Raw genomic sequence first — 22,849 nt, 5'->3', positions numbered from 1 at the left:
CTCAGCACCCCAGGCCTCTGGTTTGTCCACTGGTTCATCCATCCAGCCGCCTCACTCTGCAGGGACGTGTGCCCAGCGCTGGTGTGGGTGCAAAGGGGGAGGCGCAGGCAGAAGGACCAGGGCGGGCAGGCAGCTCCCCTGGGCGGAGACCGAGGATGCCCGGGGAGGCCTCGTGGCTGCAGGGGCAGCCCCTATTGACGTGCCCTTCCGTGGAGCGGGAGCATGCTGGGGGGGGGGGTCCTCTGCCACGAGGGGGAGGAGGTGAGCACTACTGCATGATGGGTGGGACGGGAGAGGGGGGAGGCGGTGGGGCAGTACCCCGCCCTCCAGCAGGACAGTAAGTCACCCACCCCTCCCTGTGTTCACAGGTGACCACCCCAGCATGCCAGCCTCACCGCCACCCCCAGACCCTGAGTTCGTGCTTCGAGGCACCCAGTCTGCTGTACACTCACTGCATTTCTGCACCGGGGCCCAGGGGCAGGGGCAGCCCCTGCTCCTCTCAGGGTGAGTAGCTCTGCCCTGGACGGCCCTGGGGGTAGGGGGCGGGGAGAGGCAGCCGTGAGCCTGAGGCTCCTCTGGGGGTCCTGGTGAGGGACCATTGCCCTCTGAGGGGAGGCAGGGACATTGCTGGCTCTAGGTGGCCCAGTGTGCAGTCAGCGCCCCCCACCCCACCCCTGTGGGCTGAAGGAGGAGGGGAAGCAGCCAGCCCCTCAGCTGCAGGCTTCCTGCAAGAGCAGCGCCTGCCAGCAGGTTCCAACACCCACAGCGCGTCTGGGAACTGCCTGCACTTGTCTCAGCAGGGCCCAGAACGGGCTGGTGCACATCTGGAGCCTGCAGACGCGGAGGGCGGTCGCCACCCTGGATGGCCACGGGGGCCAGTGTGTGACCTGGCTGCAGATGCTGCCGCCTGGCCACCAGCTTCTCAGGTGGGTCTTGGTAGCAGCCTGTCCCTAGGAACAGGGGGGTCTTCCTTGGGCGAGGCGTGCCCCCGTCTCTGTCTAGACGCGTGCGCGCGCGCGTGCGCACACACACACACACCCACACATGCGCGCGCGCACGCACGCACTCCCACTTCACACACACTCTCACCTCACACATATACACATACTCCCACCTCTCTCTCACACATGCACTCTCCAGTTTCACACAGACACACACTCTCACTTCTCACCTCTCGCACATGTACACACACACACTGGTCTGGCTGAACTGCCATTTTTGGCATTCTTGGCTGAGGCCACCACACCTGCCCACTGCCCTGAGCAGGTGCCCACAGGACAGGCTGGAGGGTGTGTGGGACCCCGGTATGCTGCTCTCCCCAGCCTCCACCTGGGACCTGCTAGGGGTGCTCTGAGGAAACCCCCGCTCTCCGCTGGGGGCCTCATTCCAGCCGCTCACAGGTGCCCTTCTGGCTGCTTCTCGCCAGCGCCATGCTGAACCAGAGCCTGATCTCGCCAGGTTGGTGGGGGCTGCACCTCCCCCCATCCCACGACCACTTTAGGGCACTGGGGGACAGAGGTATCATCTGCAGGGCTGGTGGTGGGCACTGCCTCTGCTGTGTGGCGGTAACAGGTCTGACCCCCGGGTGGGAGAGGCCCAGAAGCAGCAGGTGTGAGACAGGATCAGGAGGGGAGGGACAGACCTGGCCCGGAGCAGGCGCCATTGTCCTGCAGGAGACAGTGTCAGCCCGGACTTGTGCCAAGGCACCATGCTACCTTGCTGAGTGTCCTCTCCTGAGATGGACCAGGAGGCTTGTGCTGGACTTGGAACCTGCCCACGTGGGCATCATGGAACCCATTCTCAGGGGGCCAGGCCAGCTTGGGCTCCATTGGTTTGCGGAGCAGTTTTGTGCCAAACCCCCAAGATACCCAGCAGCCTGGAGGTGACTTGCAGGTGACCAGGGACCAAGGGTTTCAGAGGCCGGTCACCATAGCTGGGCGTCCTCGCAGTGCTCTCGTGGGCCTTGATCCGTTCCGGCCACACTGGCCTTTTGAGCTTTGGCTTCCTCTGAGGGTGAGCAGGTCTTCCTGGGTACAGCCAGAGCTACTGGTTGCAGGAACCGCTGTTTGTTCCTCCGAAATTTCCAGTAAACATGTAGGCTTTGGGGGGTCTTCTCCTCCTGCCGAAACTCCTGGCAGCCTCAAAAGCCAGATCCAGGGTAGTGGGGCCTTGGTGACCCGGGCCCATGCGGTGGGGGAAACCGGCACGAAGGGCAGCTGCTGCGCGCCCCAGGCAGGCCGGGGTCAGCAGATGTGGCCGCACACCGCGCAGGTGCTGCCGAGGCCCAGGTGCGTTGATGCTCTCGAGCGGCCGTGCACGCAGCTGTGTTTGAAGCCAAGCATCTCCCAAGTGGCCCTTGAGTTGGGAAAATGCACTTTCCCAGCCAGAGGAGGCCCGACCCTGCCAGGCTGGGCTCGGGAGGCGGGGTGGAGGGGGGCTGCTGGGGTCCAGGGGCCTCCGTGCACACACCCAGCCCCTCCCATGGCTGAGGTGCACCTGGGCCCGGGGCCTGCCACCTGGTCAGTTTGTTTTCTCCACTTTTCCTCGTGTGATGCGACTTCCTTAGTGAAAAGTGTCCAGAACAGGGCCGTGGACTGCTGTTTTCTCAAGCTGTGGCCCCTCCCAGGCAGGAGGCAGAGCACCCGTGGCCACCCCTACCCTTTCTTGGCCTGGGGGGCAGCCCTCCAGCCTCTGTCCCTTCCCAAGAGGGACAGGCAGCTCCCAGAAGCAGACTCACATGGTCTGTTTTTGCCCCTTAACTTGCAAAAGTGGAGCCGTGTGAGCAGTGGCCTTTGGCCTGAGCCCATTGACTGGACTTACCTTTTAGAGAACCAGCATGGTGCGCGGAGCTAAGATTCTGGGAGGGACCCCATTTGGCTGCTGTCTCTCTGGAGTGCACTTTGCCGCCCCTTTGTCATCACTTGTGATTCTGTTTTGTTTCATTTTGGTTTTTTTTTTTGCTTTTTGGGTCACACCTGGTGATGCTCAGGGGTTACTCCTGGTTCATGCACTCAGGAATTACTCCTGGTGGTGCTCAGGGGACCATATAGGATGCTGGGAATCAAACCTGGGTCGGCTGCTTGCAAAGCTGTACTATGGCTCCACTCCCTTTCACAATCTGTGGCATAGCCTGGAATCCACTTTTGTGGATTTTTAGGGGGAGATGCTTCCACGCAGGGCTGAGTGGGGGCCTCCGTCACTTCCAGAGATACTTGATGGTGATTGCCTAGAACTTTAGTGCTTGCATCAGTGGTGCTGGGGTACCCCAAGGCCAGGGCCATGCCATGTGGGTTGAACTTAGGGACTCTTAGTGGCAGAGGTTGTTATTTCCATGAGTATTCAATAGCATCCGCCCCTCGTGACTTAGTTGTGTGGGCCCGACAGACCCCCTGGGCCTGTCTCCTCCTCAGTGCCACACGAGGCAGTCAGCCCCTGCAGAACCCTTGTGTCCCCACTGTGGGTCACGTCTCTGCTGGGATGTCCTGTGAGCAATGTGCCCTTGCAGCCTCCGTCGCCTTTGGGATCTGGCTCCCCCCAGCAGCCCCCAGCAGAATGCATCCATGATTCCCACCCGGGGCAGCACGGACTGTGATAGCCGCTCCCTCGGGTCAAGTGTTGTGCCTGGGTATGAGCTCACGGCCACTGGGCCTTTCGCTGGCCAGAGAGAGAGATGTGGCAGGAAGACGTGAGAGACCTGGTGTGCCATGGAGCCTGCGGCACCTCCACTGCAGACCCAGAGATCTGGGCTGAGATGCCTTTCTTTTTTTTTTTTTTTCCAATTTCTGGGCCACACCCAGAAATACTCAGGAGTTACTCCTAACGGCATTTAGCAATCACACCTGGAGGTACACAAGGGACCAAATGGGATGCCAGGGATCAAATCTAGGTTGGGTGCGTGCAAGCAAATGCCCTACCTACTCGCTGCACTGTCGCGCTGCCCCCTGAGACGCCTTTTGTGCCTGAGGCCCCGACCCATCCCTGCCCGAGGCCGCAGTGCAGGAGTCCCCGCTGGTGCTCACGCCTCGTCTCTCCCGGCTTGGGCAGTCAGGGCCGGGACCTGCGGCTGTGCGTGTGGGAGCTGGCGGAGGGCAGGAATGCCGTGGTGGACTCTGTGCGCCTGGAGAGCGTGGGCTTCTGCAAGAGCGCCATCCTGGCCGGCAGCCCACAGCGCTGGACCCTGGCCGTGCCAGGGCAAGGCAGCGATGAGGTGAGTGCCATCCCACCTCAACCCCCACCACATCTCCCTTCCCAGAACCCCCAGAGCCCCAGGGCAGGCTGGGCCTGTCTCCATCTCAGCTCCAGGGACCTCGGGTAGAGCCCTGGCCTGTGTGGTGGGGAAGGGAGGCCCAGAGGTGTGGGTCACTGTCTCTGGGAGGTGTAGCACCTGGCACTGTGTTGCACAGAACACGTGCAAGGCCCAAGGCCCCAGAACACTGGATGAGGGACTCAGAAGACGTTGGGGTGGGCACACAAGGCCGACAGGTGTTGGGAGGTGGAGGCTCGCAGGGGCTGGGGTTCCTCAGGGGAGCAGGACCCGGCCCCGGAGTGAGGCCACGGCAAGGCGAGGACATGGGCAGGATCGCCTTTTATTCTGGTTGGTTTGGGGCCACCAGGATCAAAGCCAGGTCCTCACCTGTGCCCAGCAGGCCCCACTTCCCTGAGCCACGCCCCAGCCCCGGAGGTGGGTGGGCACTGATGAGATCAGTCCAGGGGGCAGCGGTACATGGAGAATGTCCGGGCACAGGGCTGTGGGTGGGGGTCGGTGCAACCAGGCCTCAGTGGTCACTGTCACACAGAGCAGGCCGAACGGTGGCTTCCATGGCCTCAGGAGAGAAGAGGCAGCGCTGGTCCTGGGGGCAGAGAGGTCAGCGGGGCTGGGGGCGCTTGTCCCTCGCCCCCTCGGATGAGCTCCAGGGAGAGCAGAGTGTGAGGAGCCCCAGCTGGAGGAGTGGCAGGAGTGAAGGCTCAGCTGCTCCGGGCTGGCGGCAGTTCCGGGGCCCGAGGAGGGGCCCGCTGCCCTTCCCCAGGTCCCCTGCTCAGCCAGCGTGGCTCGGCAGGGCCTGAGGCCTGTGCACGCAGTGAGCTTTGGCCCCTGCCCAAGAAGAGTCATCGGCCTCACTGCAGATTCAGTTCCAAAATAATGAGATAGGAACAGGCATTTATTTGTTCATGATTGCATCTAAATCACCAATTAGGACCTTCATACACTTCTCTTGCCAATTTCCCAAAAACCTGTTAAAAAGTTTTATTAATGGGAAAATAATAGTGTGCTTCCTTCTGCAAAGCAGGGCAAGCCTCCCTGAGCCACTGGGCAGGGGGTGCCCGTCTCCTGCCAGCGTCCAGGTGCCCATTCCTGCCCCCAGACGCCCCACGGGCTGTCTGCCCAGGGCACTTTGGCGGAGGGAGGGTCCACCCATCTGTCCTCAGGGATCACTCCTGGCAGCCCCGGGGACCATATGGGGTGCAGGGATTGAACCTGAGTCGGCTGCATGGTGCAGGCAAGTGTCCTACCCACTGTGCTACCTCTCCGGCCCCAGCACTTTTGAACCCCTCCTGCCCCCCTGTTCTCCCTGCGCGGGCACCGGGGGAGCAGCCCACTGAGGAAGCCTGAACGTCCTGGGAAAATGCTGCGTTTCCATGTTCCCACCTGGAATGTGCCTGGACGGGGCCCTGGAAAAACCTTGCTGGCCTGTGTCCAGACCCTGCCCCAGGACGACATGCTCCTGCCCCGCTCGGCCATCTGGGTGGCCACGCTTGCCCGAACCAAACATTTTCCTTTCTGGAAACACGCGTTGCGGTTGACTGCCAGGGGGAAGCGCATGGCAGCATCTGTGGGAGGCTCGGAGCTTGCACGGCTCTCACCTCCCCGCGCCACCTCTCCTTCCCGTCGCCTGTGCAGCTCGCCAAGCTCGGTCCTGGCTGCTTTTGCCACCACAGAGGCCCTGCTGCACCCTCGGGTGGGAAGGCTGGGCTCGGCCCTCCTTGGCCCTGCGGTCCAGGCCCCTGGACTGGGAGCCTTGCTTGCTGTCATCCCATGTCCCCCTCCCCTGGGCAGTACCTGGGAGCAGCACTTCCCTTGAGAACACCCAGAACAAAGCTCGTGTGCTGGAATCTGGCCGTCGAGCAGAACAGACCGTAGGGGGACGCGTGTCTGCCCGAGCCCTGTGGTCTGGCTCCTGTGCCCTTGAAGCTGCTCAGCCCTGCCTCGCCGCTGGCTGAGGCTCTATGGCCCCCGGTCAGGGCTGGGGCGCGGGGTTCTCAGGGTGAGCCCAGAGCCAAGTCCCTGGTACTCACTGCAGGAAGCAGAGAGTCTCCAAAAATTCCCCTCTGCCTTCTCTGCCCATTCAGCGTTAATTGCCTGGCACGCTTGGTGGCTGCATGTGACGCGTGTCACGTGTCCCCTCTAGAACTTCATATTGATGATGCCTTGGGAGTTGCAGGCGCCCCTCGAAGCCACCTCTGACTTCATGGTGCTGAATCCTCTCGCTTCTATAGGGGTCTTTTTTTTAAAAAAAATTTAGGGCCACACCTGACTGTGCTCAGGGCCAACTCCTGGTTCTGTGCTCAGGGATCACTCCTGCTGGTCTCAGGGAACATAGGGGATGCCAGGGGTTGAACTTGGGTTGGCTGCGTGCCACTGTCCTACCCACTATCCTCTCGCTCTGTCCCCGTTCCCGAGGGTTCTTGTCTGTCTTCTTCATGGGCTAGGAGAGTGCAGGCAGTTGTGGATGTCAGCCCTGTGGCCCACGAGTCGGGAAGCCTTGTGTGCACATGCATGTGTGTATGTACACATGTGTACATATGTGTTGTGTGTGAGCATGTGTATATGCTCTTGTGCACACATGCATATGTGTGTGCGTACGTGTGTGTGCATGCACATGTATGTGTGCACACATGCACATACTGCAGGGCTCCTGGGACCGGCCCCTCCTTGGCAGGCGTGGCCAGGAACAGGGCGCCTTTGCCCAGGGCCTGGGCACTGCACAGGCGTCAGTCGGGAGTCCTGCCCAGAGCACAGCCCCAGCCCCGCAGGACTGACTTGGCTGGAGGCTGGGTCGGGTGACTGGTCCTCTGGGCCGCCCCCTCCCCCCCAGCACGTGTGGCTGTGCCAGAATCCGGACGTGGCCTGGGCTCCAGGGCTCAGGCCGGCTCGGGGGCTGCCTTCACAGGCCTCAAGCTCTCCTTGGGCTCTTCCTGTCGGAGCACCAAGCCTCGAAGCTCTGAACCTTGCCAGTCGCACAAGCTTGTCAGCACACCAGCAGGTGCCCCCAGGGCGAGGGCGTGCAGCTTCTGAGCGGCTCCTCTTGAGGTGTGATTGGTGGACCAGGAGGGCAGCGGGCCTCCATGCTGCCCTGCCCCCCACAGGTCTGGTGGGGAGGTAGGGGGCAAGGCCGAACCAGGCAGGAGGGGCCACCCCAGTTGCCCAGTGTTGGCTCAGGTGGGGGTTGGGGCCCAGGTCCAGTCTGCGGGACTCCGGCCCCAGGTGCTCCGGAGGCCTTTGCTGTTCCCTGGGCAGCTCCGGGCAGAGTCTGTTCTTGGCTCAGGCACACTGGCGTAGGTTTGAGCTGGTCGTGGGGGCCAGTCAGGGCCTCGGCCTGGGGGCGGGGCCGGCGTTGGGGCCCCTGGAGCACAGGGGTGAGAGCAGGGGCTGTGGGCCGACGGGCTCAGCGCGTCCTGCCTACACAGCGTGTCCTTCCCTGGGCTTGGTGGTGGGTCCCCAGGTGTTCCATTCGATACTCCCGAGCTCGGAGAGACGTGTTCCGGTGTCAGGGAGAAGCATCAGGTGGAGGAGTGGGACTGAGTCCGTGGGAAGCAGGGAGAGGGCAGAGGCGAGGGAGGCGGCCGGCCGGGGGACACGGTCACTCGGGAGTGACGGTGCGTTTCGCAAGGGCCCAGCAGCGCCGAGCCCACGAGCCTGTGCACCTAATTAGCAGGCTCGGCCCCCACGCTCTCGGGAGCAGACAGAAACTCGCAGCAGCCTTGGCTAATCGCCTTAAAAGTCTCTTGTTTGTATAGCGCAGACGCGACCTGGCGCCGGCCCAAATCAACTTGTTTTCCTACTGTCAGGTTCAGATTCTGGAGATGCCATCCAAGACGTCGGTGTGCATCCTGAAGCCGGAGGCAGATGCCAAGCCAGGCATGCCCATGTGCCTGCAGCTGTGGCAGGTAAGGCCCAGCGCACGCCAGCCACGCCCTGCCCGCCACGCCCGCTGGGCTCTGATTCATGCCCTGCTCGCCAGTCAGCGCTCACACCAGCCGGGCAGCGCGCCCCTTCGGAGAAGCCTCTGCATCCCACGGCCCCTGCTGCCTTCCCGCTGCAGGCTTCGGGGCAGGACTCCGGGGCAGCCCCCCAGCTGCACTGCTGGCCCTGAGGAGGGACAGCCCTCCCCTCCCCCTCCCCTTCCTCCCCTCTCCTCCTCCTCCTCCTCTCCTCTCTTCTCTCCCCTCCCCTCCACTCCTCTCCCCTCCCCTCTCCTGTCCTCTCCTCTCCTGCCCCTTTCCCCCATCCCCTCCCCTCCTCTCCCCTCTTTTCTCGCATTCCCCCTCCTCTTTCTCCTCTCCTCCTGCCCCTCTCCTCTCTTCTCCTCCCCTCTTCTCTCCTGCCCCCTCCCCTCCTCTCTTCTCTTCTCCTGCCTCCTCCCACCCCTCCCCTCTTCTCATCCTCCCTCTCCATGTGTCTCCCTGCTCCTCTCGCCTCTTTCCCCTCTCCTATCCTCTCTCTTCCACTCCTCCCCTCCCCTCCTTCCTCTTCCCTCTCTCCTCCCCTCCCCTCTGAATGAGGCCTGGCACTTGGCAGTGCTGACTCAACCCTGCAAGCCGCCAGGCCCCTGCTCTGCTGGGGATTAATTATTGCTACTTCTTTGCCTCTTGGAGGCAGGAGTGGGCTTAGCATGGTGTGTTTCCCTGCGGCCACACTCAGGCACTGCTGATCTGACACTGTTTCCTTCTTCCCTGGCTAGAGAGGGCTGTGAGGCATCTGGGAAGGGCTGAGCAGGGACACAGACCGGAGGCCCTGCCGACGGGCTCTTGCGCCAGTGCTGGGAGGGAGCCATTGGGACCAGCCTCCTCCGCTGTTGTCCACCCGAGACGCTGTCCTCTCCTCCGCACGGCCTGTGGTGGGGATCAGAGCAGGTGGCCCAGGGTTCCGTGGAGGGTGTCATGGGAAAGGAACAGCTTTGCTGTTGCGGGCGTTGGTCCTTTCTGAAGTCTGCCCCGAGGAGGGGCCCAGCCTGTCTCAACTCCTGAGGTCAGCAGGATCCCTTGGGATGGCCCGTCCCAAGGAGCCTGCCCTGTGCTGCTGGCCTCTGGGGGCCACACAGACTTACCCTTTCTCCTCTTTGGTTACCCTGGAAGGTCCAGCCGGAACTGGGGTCTGCACTGAGCTGATTCTTCAGCGTCTGGCTGCAGCAGGAGGGGCGGGGCGGGGCAGAGGGTGCCCGCTCACATGCCAGAGCTGGAGGGCAAGCTCTGGTGCCAGCAGACATGTGGCTGGCAACACCCCGTGGCTGTCATGCGGTGTGTGTGGTAGGGGGCCCCCAGGCCCTGGGGAGATGCTGTGCATGTGTCGGGGGTGCCCGCGGCAGGGTGTCCCGGCAGCATCCACGCTCGCTCTGCTCCCTGGAAACGTGGACATTGTGTAATCATGTAAAAATTCCAGCAGAAAAATGTGTAGAAGTGGGATGTACAAACTTGTTAAGGTAATTAATATAGTTGACAGAAGGACAAATCGTGTTTTTGTTAGTTGAAACGGATCCAACACTGTGAAGAAAAGTCCATGTTCATTTGAAACGTCCCTGTATTTCTTTTCGTTTGTGCAGGCCCAAAGGTCCAGGTTATCGCATCTTAATCTGAGTAGGGTGGAATGGCTGGGCTTGTTCTCAGGAGTCTTGGGTCTGTCCTGTTCCGTGCGTTAGTGCCCTGGTGCCTGCATTCATACCCTGCCCCCTCAGTCAAGCCTTAGGTCTCGCCGCGGCTTCCATCAGGCCCCCAGCCAGCCTCGACCCCCAGCTGGGGGCCTCTCTGCAGAGCGGGGCCTACCCTCCGGGAGTCCCTCCAGGCCATCATGCCCCTAAGCCCCCGGGAACACAGCACAGGAGGGGGTGCTGCCTATGTGAGGTGTCTGCCGCGGGGGGCAGTGGGGGCCACGTGCTTCTCAGCCAGGCGGTGCCGGGGCAGGAGCAGCCTGACCCTCAGGATTCGGGTGTCTGGGCTGTGGATGGGTGAGCCGGTTGGGGTGCTCCGGGCCCAGAGACTGCAGCTCTGGGTGCGCCCGGGAGTTACAGGACTAGTGCATGTGCAGGGGGGCGAGCCCCAGACTTGGGGACAACGTGACCAGGGCCTAGAGGAGGGAGCGACCTGGCGCCCTGACTGCCCTTTCCCGAGGGAAATGGGCACCTACTGGTGGTGGTGTGGCCTGGCCCTGCCACAGGGTGGGGTCTGGGTGCAGGGAGGCATGTCCTCCTGGCTGGGCGCTCTGCGCAGCCGCCCCTCCTCATGGTGCAGGCTCAGTCCTGGGGATCCTGGCTGCAGAGGCCCAGAGAGAGGCGGTCACATGCGGCACTCGGCGTTCTGATCGGATGGTGGGACAGGGGCCAGAAGCCCTTCCTGCCACACGCACGGCTCCCAGAGGGGCGGGAAGGAGGCTGTCCTCACTGTCCCAGCTCCCGGACTGGTCCGTGTCTGCTTTGCCGTTTCCTTCTGTGTGGACGACACGCGTGGCCTTCAGAGCACGAGAGCGCAGAACCGCTCCCCGCCGGGCCAGTGTGGGAGGCCTCCTCACCCCCCTCAGCCATGCCCCCGCCCCAGGTGCGGGTGGGCGCTGGTGGGTCAGACCAGGGGGCAGAGGTGCGCCTCAGTTTCAGTTTCAGTTTCCCTCCCCGGCACTCAGAGAAAGTGCAGCCGAGCTCCTCTGAGGAAGCGGTACCCGCTGGCCTCAGGATGCGTGCCGGACCCTTCACCTAAAGCGGGTCCCAGTGCTTCTCAGCCGGGCGAGGGCTGCGGAGTCACCTCTTTGGGGCTGCCTGGGGACCACGGCCCAGGGGACTGCCCTGCTGGCCCTCGTTCCTCCGTGCCCCCTTCAGAATCTGCGGGCAGGCGCCAGGTAGGGAGGGACCTCAGAGCTCCCTAAAGCTCAGCGGAGAATTTCCTGGGGAGAAACATGTGCTTAGTTTTTTTGTTTCGTTTTGTTTTGTTTCGGGGCCACACCCAGTGATGCGCAGGGGTTACTCCTGACTCTGCACTCAGGAATGACTCCTGGCGGTGCTTGGGAGGCCAGGGATCGAACCTAGGTTGGCCACATGCAAGGCAAACGCCTTACCCCGCTGTGCTATCACTTCAGTCCTTTCAGTTACTTCTGATATGAGACACCAACCAGAGGCAGGTCCCATTGTCGGGGCAGCCTGGGGACAAGAAAAGCAAAACGGCACTCGCCATTGCGTCCCCCAGCCCTCCCAGAGGCCACCGGTCTCCCAGTGGCAGTAGCGGGCTGAGAGCCGGCGGTCCCCAGGGTCCGGGTTAGCATGGAAGCCTGCAGGGCTCCCGGGGAGCCGGGGCGAGATAAACGAGGTGTCAGCCCGCGGCCCTGCGCCCTCTGCCCCGCGCGCCCATCCATCACGGCGGCTTAGGGCCGGGTGCAGCCGCACACACCACTCAGCGCCGCAGCCACCCGCCAGGCCCCCTGGGAGGGACGGGGGGCAGAGGGGGGGCCAGGGCATGGGGGCTTCTGCGGCCACGCTGACAGCGCCCAGAGTTCATTTTTCATGGATGTGGAGCTTACAGTGTGCCCGGTGGTTCTAGTCTGGTGACTGTCCCTGGCAAGGTGTGGCTTGGGGAAGGGAGGCTGGAGGCCAGGCCAGCACTGGGACCTGCAGCGTGTGGCCAGCAGGCAGCAGGACCCACCGGCGAGGAGTGGCACAAGCACACGGCCACTCTGGGGCTCCGCAAACGCTTCAGTGCTCGGGAGCACCCCCAGAGTCTGTGCTGGCACTGTTAGCCCTTCCTGGGGGGAGTGTACGTGTGTGTGTGTGGTGGGGGGGTTCGACTGTGGTAGAACTCAGGAAGTAACTCCCCAGCTGAGCCCCCAGCAAGCCCCCCTCCACCCCGCCCCCACTCACATGCTGACGGCGTGCTTTTCCCCGCAGGCTGACTCCAGTCCCCGCCCGCTCCTCCTGGCCGGCTACGAGGACGGATCCGTGGCCCTGTGGGACATCCCCCAGCGGAAGGTGTGCAGCCGCCTCGCCTGCCATCCCGAGCCCGTCATGGGCCTCGACTTCGACTCCCAGCAGGCCAGGGGCGTGTCGGGCTCCGCGGAGAAGGCGCTGGCTGTCTGGAGCGTGGACGAGCGGCAGGCACTGCAGGTCAGGGCGCCCGAGCCGAGGTGCCATTCATCCTGCTCTGCACTAACAGTCTGATAGGCTGAAACAATATTTAGGCATGAAGAGGAGCTGTCGCACATGCCGGCCTCATCAATCACGCCTGGCGGCTGCGGGCAGGCCCATCCGCGAGGCCTGCACGGGTAGACGGGGTGGGGGGGCGGGGGGGTCTGGGAACTGTTCACATGGTTTGGGTTTCGCTCAGGCCTGGGTTAACTGCAGTCACGTCCTGTCCATCTAGAAAAAAGGCATGTAGAGTCCAGGGGTATGCAGGCCCGTTTGCAAACTCTCCGAGGAATTCAGTCAGCTCGGAACTGATTAATCAGAGGAAAGAGCTGCAAGGAGAACTCCACGCAGTCACGGCCGGGCAGCGGTCAACAGGCGGCCCCCGAGGCCTGGGCAGAAAGGCCTCGGGAGGTGCTGCGGTGCTGCTGGGGGCCTGCCCACCCCGCGGGCATATGGAGCAGCTGGCGGGCACACCAGGTGTGTGCCTGGTGCTGGCACCGGAACCCCGGAATCTGCACTGGGCCCATGGGTGTGGGTGGGGGGATGCCCGTTGTCCCTCCCGTATAAGCCTCACACTGGCACAGGGAACAGGGGGTGACGGTTGTGGGTGGAGATGTGTCTGATACATGTCTGTCCCTAGAGGGTTGGTTGCCCAGATACTTGCTGGTTTCTGGAGGGGCAAGGGGAGGCCCCACGATCCAGGGAGCCTGGAAGGCTGAGACTACCCTGGTCAGCCTTGGAAGGGCCACTTGTAAGCCAGAGCCGGGACCTTGGGGTCTCGGGAAAGCTGAGTGGCCAAGAGGTGACTCTCCTGGGGTACAGGTTGTGGTGGTCTCGGCTTCCCACCACAGACATGCAGCCAGTCCCCAGCCTCAGGCGCGAGTTGTGAGGAGGCGTGAACGTGCCCTGGTACCCAGGGGACATCACCCATGTGCTGCAGCCCCGGTGGCGGGTGGTGTGGGCTGGGTGGGCACTGTGGGCCAGAGGGAGATGGGAGGGAAGCAGGAAAACAGGGTCGTGGGGACATTGGGGGTGGTGGCAGGCGCCGGGTGCATCATGGTGGGGGGCCGCTGCCACCCTGGGAAGCACAGCCTTGTGGCAGAACCGCGACTGGCAGCCGCAGAGGGTGGCAGGTTCGCAGCTGGGGCCTGAGGGGGCCTCTGGGTCATGGGGGAGCCCTGCAGAACCCAGTGAAACGGATGAGGGAGGCATCCGCCACACCTGGGGACAGGGGGTGTGTTTTTGCTTTTCCGGACTAACCCTTCCCGGGTCTGTCCCTCTGCCTTGCCTTCTCAGGGAGGCCCCTAAGCAGAGGGTCAAACTGGCCCTCCCAGTGGGGAGGATCTGTCGGGTCCCAGCACCCCCTCCTCTACAGGAATCTGGGCCGAGAGGAGCCGGAGTGAAGTCGGTGCTTTGGGGGTCTGTAGAAAGTGGGTCAGGGGCCGCTCAGTGCTGGGGGTCCCCGGCCACAGGCCTGGCCTGGCCTCTCCTGTGTACCCCTCCGCCCTGCTCCTCCAGCCCGAGGGAGCCAGGACCATCCCCCTCCCATCCCACAGGACTGGGGCTCAGCCCAGCCTCCCTGCGCCCAGGCCCCAGGGGAGGGGCGCCCCTGCCCCCCACCCTGTCCTCCTGGTCTCTCCTGGCTGGTTTGGGGAACAGCTGCTAGAACTTAGAGCTGAAATTTATGGGGCATGTTCCAGTCCAGAGATGAACTTTTGCTGTGCTGATGGCTCAGAGAGTTAAAGCGGGGGGCGTCCTTAATGAGCTGCGAGTTAAAGCAGAGGGGAACAGGGCTGCGTGGATGGCCTGAGGTTGGCATTGACCGCCGCGCACATCAAAGTGGGCGGGCTAGCGAGCTGCCCCCCACACCCCCAGCCCGCACACTCGGGCATGAAGTGCAGGCTTCGGCAAGTGCCGCCACCCAGCCTCCGGCCACGTGGGCACAGCCAGGCCTCACCTCACGGCCTGCCGCTGGGGTCTCTAATGAGCCCAAATCAATCTCCCGAGGCGGGTGCTGGGCGCGGAGACGCAGATGAGGTTCCTGCAGCAGAGCGTGGGTAATGGGAAGCAGATGGCGGCCGCACGGCGTGTGCATTCCTGGCACCTGAGGTCATGCGCTGGGAGGGCCACTGGTGGCCAGGGAACCTTCCTGGAGGATCCTGGGCCGGACTTGGCAGGGCCAGGGGTCGTGGCAGTGACCAGGAGCCCCCGGCCACCCGCCCGAGCTCAGGGATTGGGGCACATTGCACCTCAGGGCCACTTTCCTCCCCCCCCCCCCCCCCCATGGCTTTCCTGCTCGCCCCCGGGGGCTCGGGCCTCAGCTGTCCGCAGACACAGGTGGTGTGCAGACCTGCTGCTTCCTCCCACTCTCGGCCGGCCCACAGCCTTGAAGCAGGGCCTGATTTACAGCCGGCTGTATAGTTAAGCCTTTAAGTAATAATGAGACACCCCCCCCCCCACGCGCGCACACACCCGTGCCCCCCTCCGCAGCCAGCCTGGGCCGCAGGGAGGGCCAATCACTGTCGCCCCGCGCTGCATGAGGATGCCGCAACCAGGTGTCTGTCCCCGCCTCCCTCCCACCCGGCCAGAACTTCCCTCTCAAACAGCCGTGGCCGGACCGGGGCGGGGAGGCGGGGGGAGGAGGGCCACGGCGCCCACCGGAGGCCAGGCAACCTGTAGGCAAGACCCCGCCTGGGTGGAATGGGGTCGGGCCTCCCATCCGTCTCCCAGGCTGGGACCTCACAGGCCTCCTCGTTCTTGGAAATACAAGCGGGGGACCGACAGGTCTCTGTGTGCATGGCCTCCCCCGGATGCTTCCTGTCTCACTTCTCATTGCCCAGGGGAGGAGGGGCAGAGCTGGCTGGCCTGTGGGCTGCTGCCCAGGTGGATGCCAGCCACGTGCCACCCAGAGCTGCGTGTGAGGTGTTTCTCCCCTCCCAGTGGGCAGGGGCGGCTGTGGGTTGGCCGGCAAAGGAACACATGTCAACCCTCCCGGTGCCACGTGAGGACCCCAGGTGCCCTGCCCCGCTTGCCCTGGGCCTGCAGGGCACAGCAGCAGTGCAGATCTACGGGCAGCATTTTCCTTCTGGGGACTGGCCAGAGATTCCAGTGGGATCCAGGGCCTGGACCCGGGGAGCTCCAGCGAGCCCACTGCACCCTTCGTGTCCAGGGGCTGGTCCCTGCCAGAGCTCAGAGGAGAGAAAGGGGTCGTGGGGGGCAGACCGTGCGGAGGTCCTCTTCGCCCCATTTTGCTGTGCTAGAGGCTCCAGGACAGAGTGGACACAGGTCCCGAGGCGGGAAGGAGTGGGAGGCGAGGGCCGGCATGGGAGGGCACCCGCCCTGAGGCCCCCTGCAGAGTGAGGGGGGTCTACAGCTGGGTACACCTCTGCCTCTGGGAGCCCCAGCTCAGAGGGGATGCCCATGCCTAGGGCCTTGTACACCTGGAGTAAGTGGGCCCCAGAGAGAGACTGCAGGACAGAGGGCGGGTCAGCCTGGACCAGGAGAGCAAGGGGCAGGGGTGAAGGAGGCTGGACAGGGTGGCAGCCAGAGGGCAGGCTCACCAGCTGGGAATCCAGGCCAGGCCCCGAGGCCCAAAGCCGCTGGGTGCCTCCAGGTGACCAGGCGAGCGGGTGGGTGTGTCTTCTGCAAGGTCCTGGCAGATTTTCACGGTCGGGTTGGTCTCTTTCCTACCCCGAAAGGGCAGGAATCGAGGCCAGGCTCTGCGCTGGGCAGGTTCTTGCAGGCTGGGCCACTCAGGCCTGTTCATCGTGTGACCTGACCTTTTGCTGATGTTAAAATAGCCACACGATCCCCACGTAAAGTGACTCACGGTGGGTTGTCTCTGGGACTGGGCTCGGGGAACTTGGCCGTGCATTCGTCAGTAGACTGAGCCGTACCTCTCTGCCCCCTTCTCTGCTTTTGGGGCTCCTGGAGCCCCAGAATTAGGAGGGGGGCGTCCCCTCCTCTGCTGATCTCCAGGAAGCCCAGTGGAGTTTGTTCCTGGCCCAGGTGCATGCCCTGTTGGGGAGGGGCGTTTGTTTCTTCTGCTCATTTATGCCTTTCTTGGTGGGGAGCGGGACGTTCACACCTTTTAACCAGCTTATCTTCAGAAGTGAGCATCTTCAAACTAGTTCCGCGCTGACCCGCTTGGCTGTTGGTCGAGAGGGCTGGATTCCTGCTGTCTCTGCGGAACTGTCCTTCCCTTTTGATTCCCGATTAGGCTGAGCCGTGTTGATCTCTAACATCTTCCTTCTGCCTCACCATTTCCGCCGCTGCCTCTCTCTTCCTTCCTCCCCTGTCGGGAGCGTGGTCTGTGGCCGCCTCGCGCCGCGCTGTTCCCCAGCCATCCCGGGCCCCCTCGAGGTCTGTCTGTGTGCCACATTGGGAGATGTCACCAGCGTCTCATCACTCACTTCCAGACGGACCCAAGTTTTATTTGTTCTCTGCCTGCTGAGCTGATTAGAGTGTTTTTCTCTTTCCAAATGTTTGATTTCTCCCCCCACCCTTGCCCGTTATTTTTTTTATTATTATTATTTTTCAATCTCAAACTTAATTCCTTTGTGGTTGGAGAATGAGGCCTGAATGATATCAGCTCTCTGCAATGTGGAGGCCAGTCCAGTTTTCATAAGTGCTGCACATGTGCTTGTGAGGGAAGCGAGCCTCACCGCTTGGTGCGTGCCGTACCTGCTCGCGGCCGGGACTGCCGGCCGCGGCTCCCTCCACATGTGCCGTGACCTGGGGCCCGGGAGGGTGCAAGCAAAATCACATCTCACCAGGCGCATCCTATCAAGCCTACAGTGTCCTGAACTTTTTTTTCTTTTCTTACTGCATTTTTAATCTAATGTAGGAGCATACACTTTCAGAAAGGTCATCTTCCTGAGAACTGCCCTTTGTTTTTTTGTTTTCTTTTTTTAGGAGTGGGTGCTTTTTGGGTCACACCTGGCGATGCTCAGGTGTTGCCCCAGACTCCGCACTCAGGAATTGTTCCTGGAGGTGCTCGGGGAGGGGGGCTTATGGGATGCCGGGGATCAATCCTGGGTCGGCCGTGTGCAAGGCAAACTCTTTTGCTTGCACCCTCCCGGGCCCCCAGGTCACGGCACATGTGGAGGGAGCCGCGGCCGGCAGCCCTGGCCGCGAGCAGGTACAGCACGCACCAAGCAGTGAGGCTCGCTTCCCTCGCAAGCACATGTGCAGCACTTATGAAAACTGGACTGACCTTATAGGCATTATGGTTTGCAATACAGGTACTGAGATGTTATCATGTTTGTTCCTTTTGTTCCTTTAACTGTTTTCAGCACGCAGTTCTTATCCAGAGTGATTTTCCAACTATCTTTGTCATGGTGGTCCTTTCTCTATCCCAACTGCCTTCTCCCCCGGCATTTGAGGCAGGCTTCCAACCATGGACCAGTCCTCCTGGCCCTTGTTTCTACCTTTGAATGGCTACTTCAGACTTTATCTGCTCGGTCCAGGGCCAGAGTGCTGGCTCAGTGGGCTGAGAGCATGCCGTGCACGCAGGAGGCCCAGATTTGATCCCCAGCACCGCCCCGTACCCTGAGCACTGTTGAGGGTGGACCCCCCAAACAAACAAGGAAACAAAATACCAGTTGCTCTCTCTAGTATCTGTATCATGCTGGACCGGTTTCTGTCTTCCCCTTCATTCCGGGCCATCAATCCCTGCTTCTTTGTGAGTGTCTTGGCGTTGTGAGTGGACACTGTCAGTGGCACACTCTGGGAATTCTAGACTCTGTTATCCTGCTCCGATGCGCATTTACTTCTGCCTGTAAAGCAGCTCAGTAACTGGCTGTTCCCCTGGTGACTACGGAGGCTTGTCCAGGGCAAGCCTGTGGGAAGCCCAAGCTCATTCAGTCTCTGCTAAGGAAGGAACAGGGACAGACGGCCAAACTCTGCCTTCCCCCAGGCCCCACTGGACTTTGTCTCCCTCACTTTTGCCATCCCTCTGGAGCAGGGACGGCCCTCAGGCAGCATCCCCGACCCCGTCCTCTGCCCAGAAGCATCCCCTTCACCATAATTCAGTAGACCTTGGACCATAGTGGCCTGTGCACCGAGGCCGACCTGGGTTCAATCCCCAGCATCCCATATGGTCCCCTGAGCACTGCCAGGAGTAATTCCTGAGTGCAGAGCCAGGAGTAACTCCTGAGCATTTCTGGGTGTGAGCCCAGAAGCAAAAAATAAAAATGAAAAAAACAGAAAACAAGGGTACCCGATGTTGGGTATGGGAAAGGAAAATGACCTCTCTCTCTCTCTCTCTCTCTCTCTCTCTCTCTCTCTGATGGGGTGTCAGGTAATCCCTCAAGCCTAAGATCTACAGTTGTATATTGGCAGCAAGTGACAAGAGATGAGCAAATGGGTGAACCCAACAGCCACTCTGTCCCTCGCTGTCCTCCCTACTTCTGTTGTTACACAACCGGTTCTATCGTCGTAATCCCCATATTGTTTTAGGCCTAATCCCCACAGGTAAGTAGATGCCATGCTCACTGCCAGGCCACTTGCTGGAGTTCTCCAGCTATCTCCTGCGAGACGGGCGTTAATCTTCCTTCAAGAAGAGCTTATGGGAGCGTAGGCTTTGAGTTCTTACATGTTCAAAAATGCTTGTCTATTGTCTCTGTCCTGGAGCGGCAGTTTGGCTGGATATAAAATCCCTGGGCCATGCCCGCCTTGCAGTCTGCCGGCATCGCCCCACTGTCTGCTGGCACGGACAGAAATGTGTGCGCCTCTCAAATGGGTTTTGCACTTCTTGCTGGACTACAAAAAAAAAAAAAGATGCTCTTTAGGAGACTAAGTCCAATGGCTTTACTAAGGCTGTTCTTAACATTGCCATTCAGTAGTCTTGATGGGTTTAGAGCCTAAGCGCTCCATTTCTAGACAGAAAAATCGGTGTTCTGTATCAGTGAGTGTATGCACCCCCTTCTCTTCTTTTGCGTGTCCTCTCCCCTCTCCAGCCCATTGCAGCTCCATCCTCCCATTTCTCTGCCCGTATGCGACGTGTCCTCCCTCCACCTCCTATGCTTGTCAGGAGGCCCTTTCTTGTGCCTGATGTTTGTGTTTTTCATCCCGCTTCTTTCTCGAAATCTGCCAATTCCCGGGTCCTCCAGTTTTGCTGCTACGGTTTCTTGTTTGGTAGAAGTAGTTGCTTCATTTATGATAGAAATGCAGTGATGACGTTTGTTTCTGATCATTATTGCCATTTTTTTCTTCTTCATCTTCTGCTTTCCTCCTCTTCCCTTGTGTTCTCTCTGTAGGAAAATGATTTTCAGGGGCTGGAGAGGTGGGACAGTGGGTAGGATTCTTGCCAGTATACCATATGATCCCTCAAGCCCTGCCAGGAGTGATCCCTGAGCACAGAGAAAGCAAACAAAAATAGTGCAAAATCAAAACAGAGGAAAGAGAGGCTTTCAGCCGAGGTCCCTCAGCCCCATTAGGACATGATATAGTAGAGCCGGGGGTACATAATGGATGACAGAGGTGACCTGTGGGGCATGGGGCTGTTTGGGATTATCACAGTGACAGCAAAATACTTCTGCCACTAGGGTATGGGGATGGAGACGCCAGCTGCCGCTCACTGCACACCACAGTCCTGTCTGTCCCAGATTGACCATGACCCCAAGGGCTGGTGCCTCCTTCCCATTCCTGCTAGTGCCCTGCTCCTTCTTTGCTCCAGACCAAAGCCTGTGGCTTGTCCTTTTCTCCTGTGGTTACCCTCAGGGCTATACCCCACGCAGCCCCTCCACAACCTGCAGGTCTCACTTCTGCTGAAGGCAGGCTTCGCGTTCTCCTCCTCCCTGGAACTGGGGGCACTGTGAAGTTTCTCGGGAGTGTGGGCTGCTGGCTTTATGCTGTGTCAGACTGACAGTGTCATCTCTCGCCTGGGCCCTAGGGCGCCTGATGTTTCTCAGTGAAGGGCCCCTAGGTTGTTCCTTGTGACTTCACAGGAGGGAACCAGAGCAGGCCTGTGTGCTAGCCGGAGTCCTTGTGGAACTGAGGGGTCCCCTGAGGCCAGGGGCCAGGCTCTTCCTCGTTGGGGGTTCCAAGGGCTGTGGTCCCCCGCTGCATTCCTGTCCCCTGACTCATCTCGGGGGGACACTGACAGTGTTCTCTGCTGCTCTCCACCCATAGGTGTGCCGAACACAGCAGATCACCAACCCTGGCATCGCCGACGTCAAGATCCGGCCGGACCGTAAGATCCTGGCCACTGCGGGCTGGGACCATCGCATCCGCGTCTTTCGCTGGAGCACAATGAAGCCCCTGGCTGTGCTGACCTTCCACAGTGCGACCGTCCACTGTGTGGCCTTCGCGGATGATGGCTTGCTGGCCGCGGGCTCTGGGGACCAGCGCATCAGTGTCTGGTCACTCTACTCACGCACGTGATTGGCCAGCCCCTGCGGACTCGAAGGACGGGTGCTGGGCAGACACCTGAGGACACCTGACAAACCCGATTCACATCACTGGACCGCTCACCCTCTGAGGGCTGTTTGCTTTTGTAGAAATGACACAGCTGCAGGACAGTGACCGTTTATTAAGGACAGCTGAGCCGACGCATGGGCACCTGCAGTCCCGGTCAGGGGCCGAGCTGGGGTTTCTGGACAATAAATTTTTACTCGCAAACCCACAGGCTCAAGGTTGGAGTTGTCCAAGGAGGCCCCATTGCATCCCTCTTGGTCCAAGCCAAGAGCTGTCCCCCACGTCCTGCCCTGGATGGCACAGGTACCCCCACCCCACAGGGGACACCAGGTATGCCCTTCTCCCCAGCCCTGGGCCTGCCCACACCATCAGCTCCTCCCTCAGGAGAGGGGTCCTCACACACACAACCAAGCCAGGGACAGGAAAAATAGCCCAAATTCTGAAGAGGAGGAGAAGGAGAGGAGGGCCATTTGCAGAGAGCTAGTCATGGGTGGCTGGGCAGGCAGTTGTGGCCAGGGCGACCTGTGGGCAAAAGCAGTGCCAGGTCAGAGGAGCTCGGCCTCCCCAACGGCCGGGCACCGCCCAGCACACACGCAGTCTTCCCGTGAGTGCGTCGCTCGCCTGCAGCCTGGGCTTCCTCACTTAAAGTGGAGGTTATCAGGGGCTGGAGCGACAGTACAGCGGGTCAGGCAGTTGCCTGGCTCGTGGCTGACCCAGACTCAGTTCCCAGCACCCCATACAGTCCCCTGAGCAGGAGTGATGCCCAAGCATAGAGCCAAGAGTAAGTCCCGGGCACCATCTGGTATGGCCCCAAAACAAAACAGAAGTGGAGTGAGATAGGAAGGAGTAGGGCCCTAGAGTGTTTGGGGTTCAGGGGGGCTGAAAGTAGACCCCACTGAAGATGGGGCCCTGACCCCCATGTCTTGCCTGCTTTGCCAGAGGAAGCCCTTCGTCCTGCCTGGGCCTCCCTCACGCTGCTCTGCTGACCACTAGACTCTCAGCACAGCCAGCCCCGGGCTTGACCTGTGTGGTGAGGCGCCGAGCAGAGCAGTCTGGAGAGCACCATGGGGCGGGTGCCGGGTGGAGCCACCAGGGTGGGCCTCACTCAGGTGGTGCGAGAAGGTGCTTAGGAAAGGCTCTGGGACCCGGCTGGTTGAAATTCAAGGCCAAAGGCAGAAAAGCCAAGGGAAGGCCACACGCTGGAACCCAGGGGTAGCAAAGGGTAAGGGCTGAGGGGATGTGGGAGGCTCTGGAGGGTCCAAGGACAGTTCCCTAAACAGGAGAGCATGCGCAGGGCAGCCCACCTCCTTGAACTCTGGTCATGCTTCTCTGCAGGTGGAAAAGCCCAGTAGCAGCACGTTGCTGGGACTTCTACATGCAGTGGGCCCTTGGGGCCCTAGGGTGAAGCCCCTTGTGGCCATATTTAACTGCATCGAAAGGGTGGGTGTGGGACCTTGGTGGGCCCGGTGGAGGGTGGGGGTGGAGGGGACGGCATCTAACTGGAGGGCCCTGGACACCAGACTGGTGCAGAGCTGGCCCATGCCGTACCCCTGCAGGCAGAGAAGACCTGGTCTGTGAACCCACTGGGCCCGGGCCAGGGAGAGCCCGGGTGCCTGGACTGGAGGGGGCAGGCCCCGCTGTGTACCTGACCCTCTCCTGCGGTCCCTCGGGCTGTGTGGTGCCCTAGGACCTGTGGGTGTCATGTGGAAGGACCAGTGCCGTCTGTTCCCTCTGCCGAGGTCCGAGACTGCAGTAGATCCAGCTATGCTGGAAACCAGTGCCTAGGACTGCCCCAGAGCCAGGGTGCCCAGGTGTCAGCTGGCTCTACCCGCTGAGTCTGCAGCAGAGGATTCGGGATGCCAGTGGGTTATCAGCGCCAGGCCTACTGGGACCCCAGCACGAGAGGCTGTTTGGGCCACACTGCTTCGTTTCTATGAAGCCCTGGGCTGTCCTGCGTGTGCCAGGGCTGAGCCCCTCCTTGGTGTGACCTTGGGTGGTCTAGGAGATCCTGCAGGGGACATCTATGCTGTGCTCCTGGACTCCTATCTCTCCAA

At 61.4% G+C, this 22,849-nt stretch overlaps 1 protein-coding gene across 1 annotated transcript; it reads left to right on the top strand.

Moving 5' to 3' along the window:
- The first annotated feature begins 368 nt into the window (after nucleotides 1–368).
- Nucleotides 369–20,997, top strand: GNB1L (G protein subunit beta 1 like). Its single transcript, XM_056120347.1, has 6 exons — nucleotides 369–504; nucleotides 801–926; nucleotides 4,045–4,207; nucleotides 8,068–8,166; nucleotides 12,141–12,356; nucleotides 20,511–20,997. Exons 1-6 carry the CDS (start codon nucleotides 383–385, stop codon nucleotides 20,760–20,762), a joined length of 978 nt encoding a protein of 325 aa, XP_055976322.1. The 5' UTR covers nucleotides 369–382; the 3' UTR covers nucleotides 20,763–20,997.
- Nucleotides 20,998–22,849: the final 1,852 nt, after the last annotated feature.

The sequence above is a fragment of the Sorex fumeus genome, unplaced genomic scaffold (assembly GCF_029834395.1).
Source record: "Sorex fumeus unplaced genomic scaffold, SorFum_2.1 ptg000043l, whole genome shotgun sequence".
NCBI classification, from domain to species: Eukaryota; Metazoa; Chordata; class Mammalia; order Eulipotyphla; family Soricidae; genus Sorex; species Sorex fumeus.
Note: the sequence above shows the minus strand (reverse complement) of the source record. Positions and strands in the feature narration are given on the sequence as shown.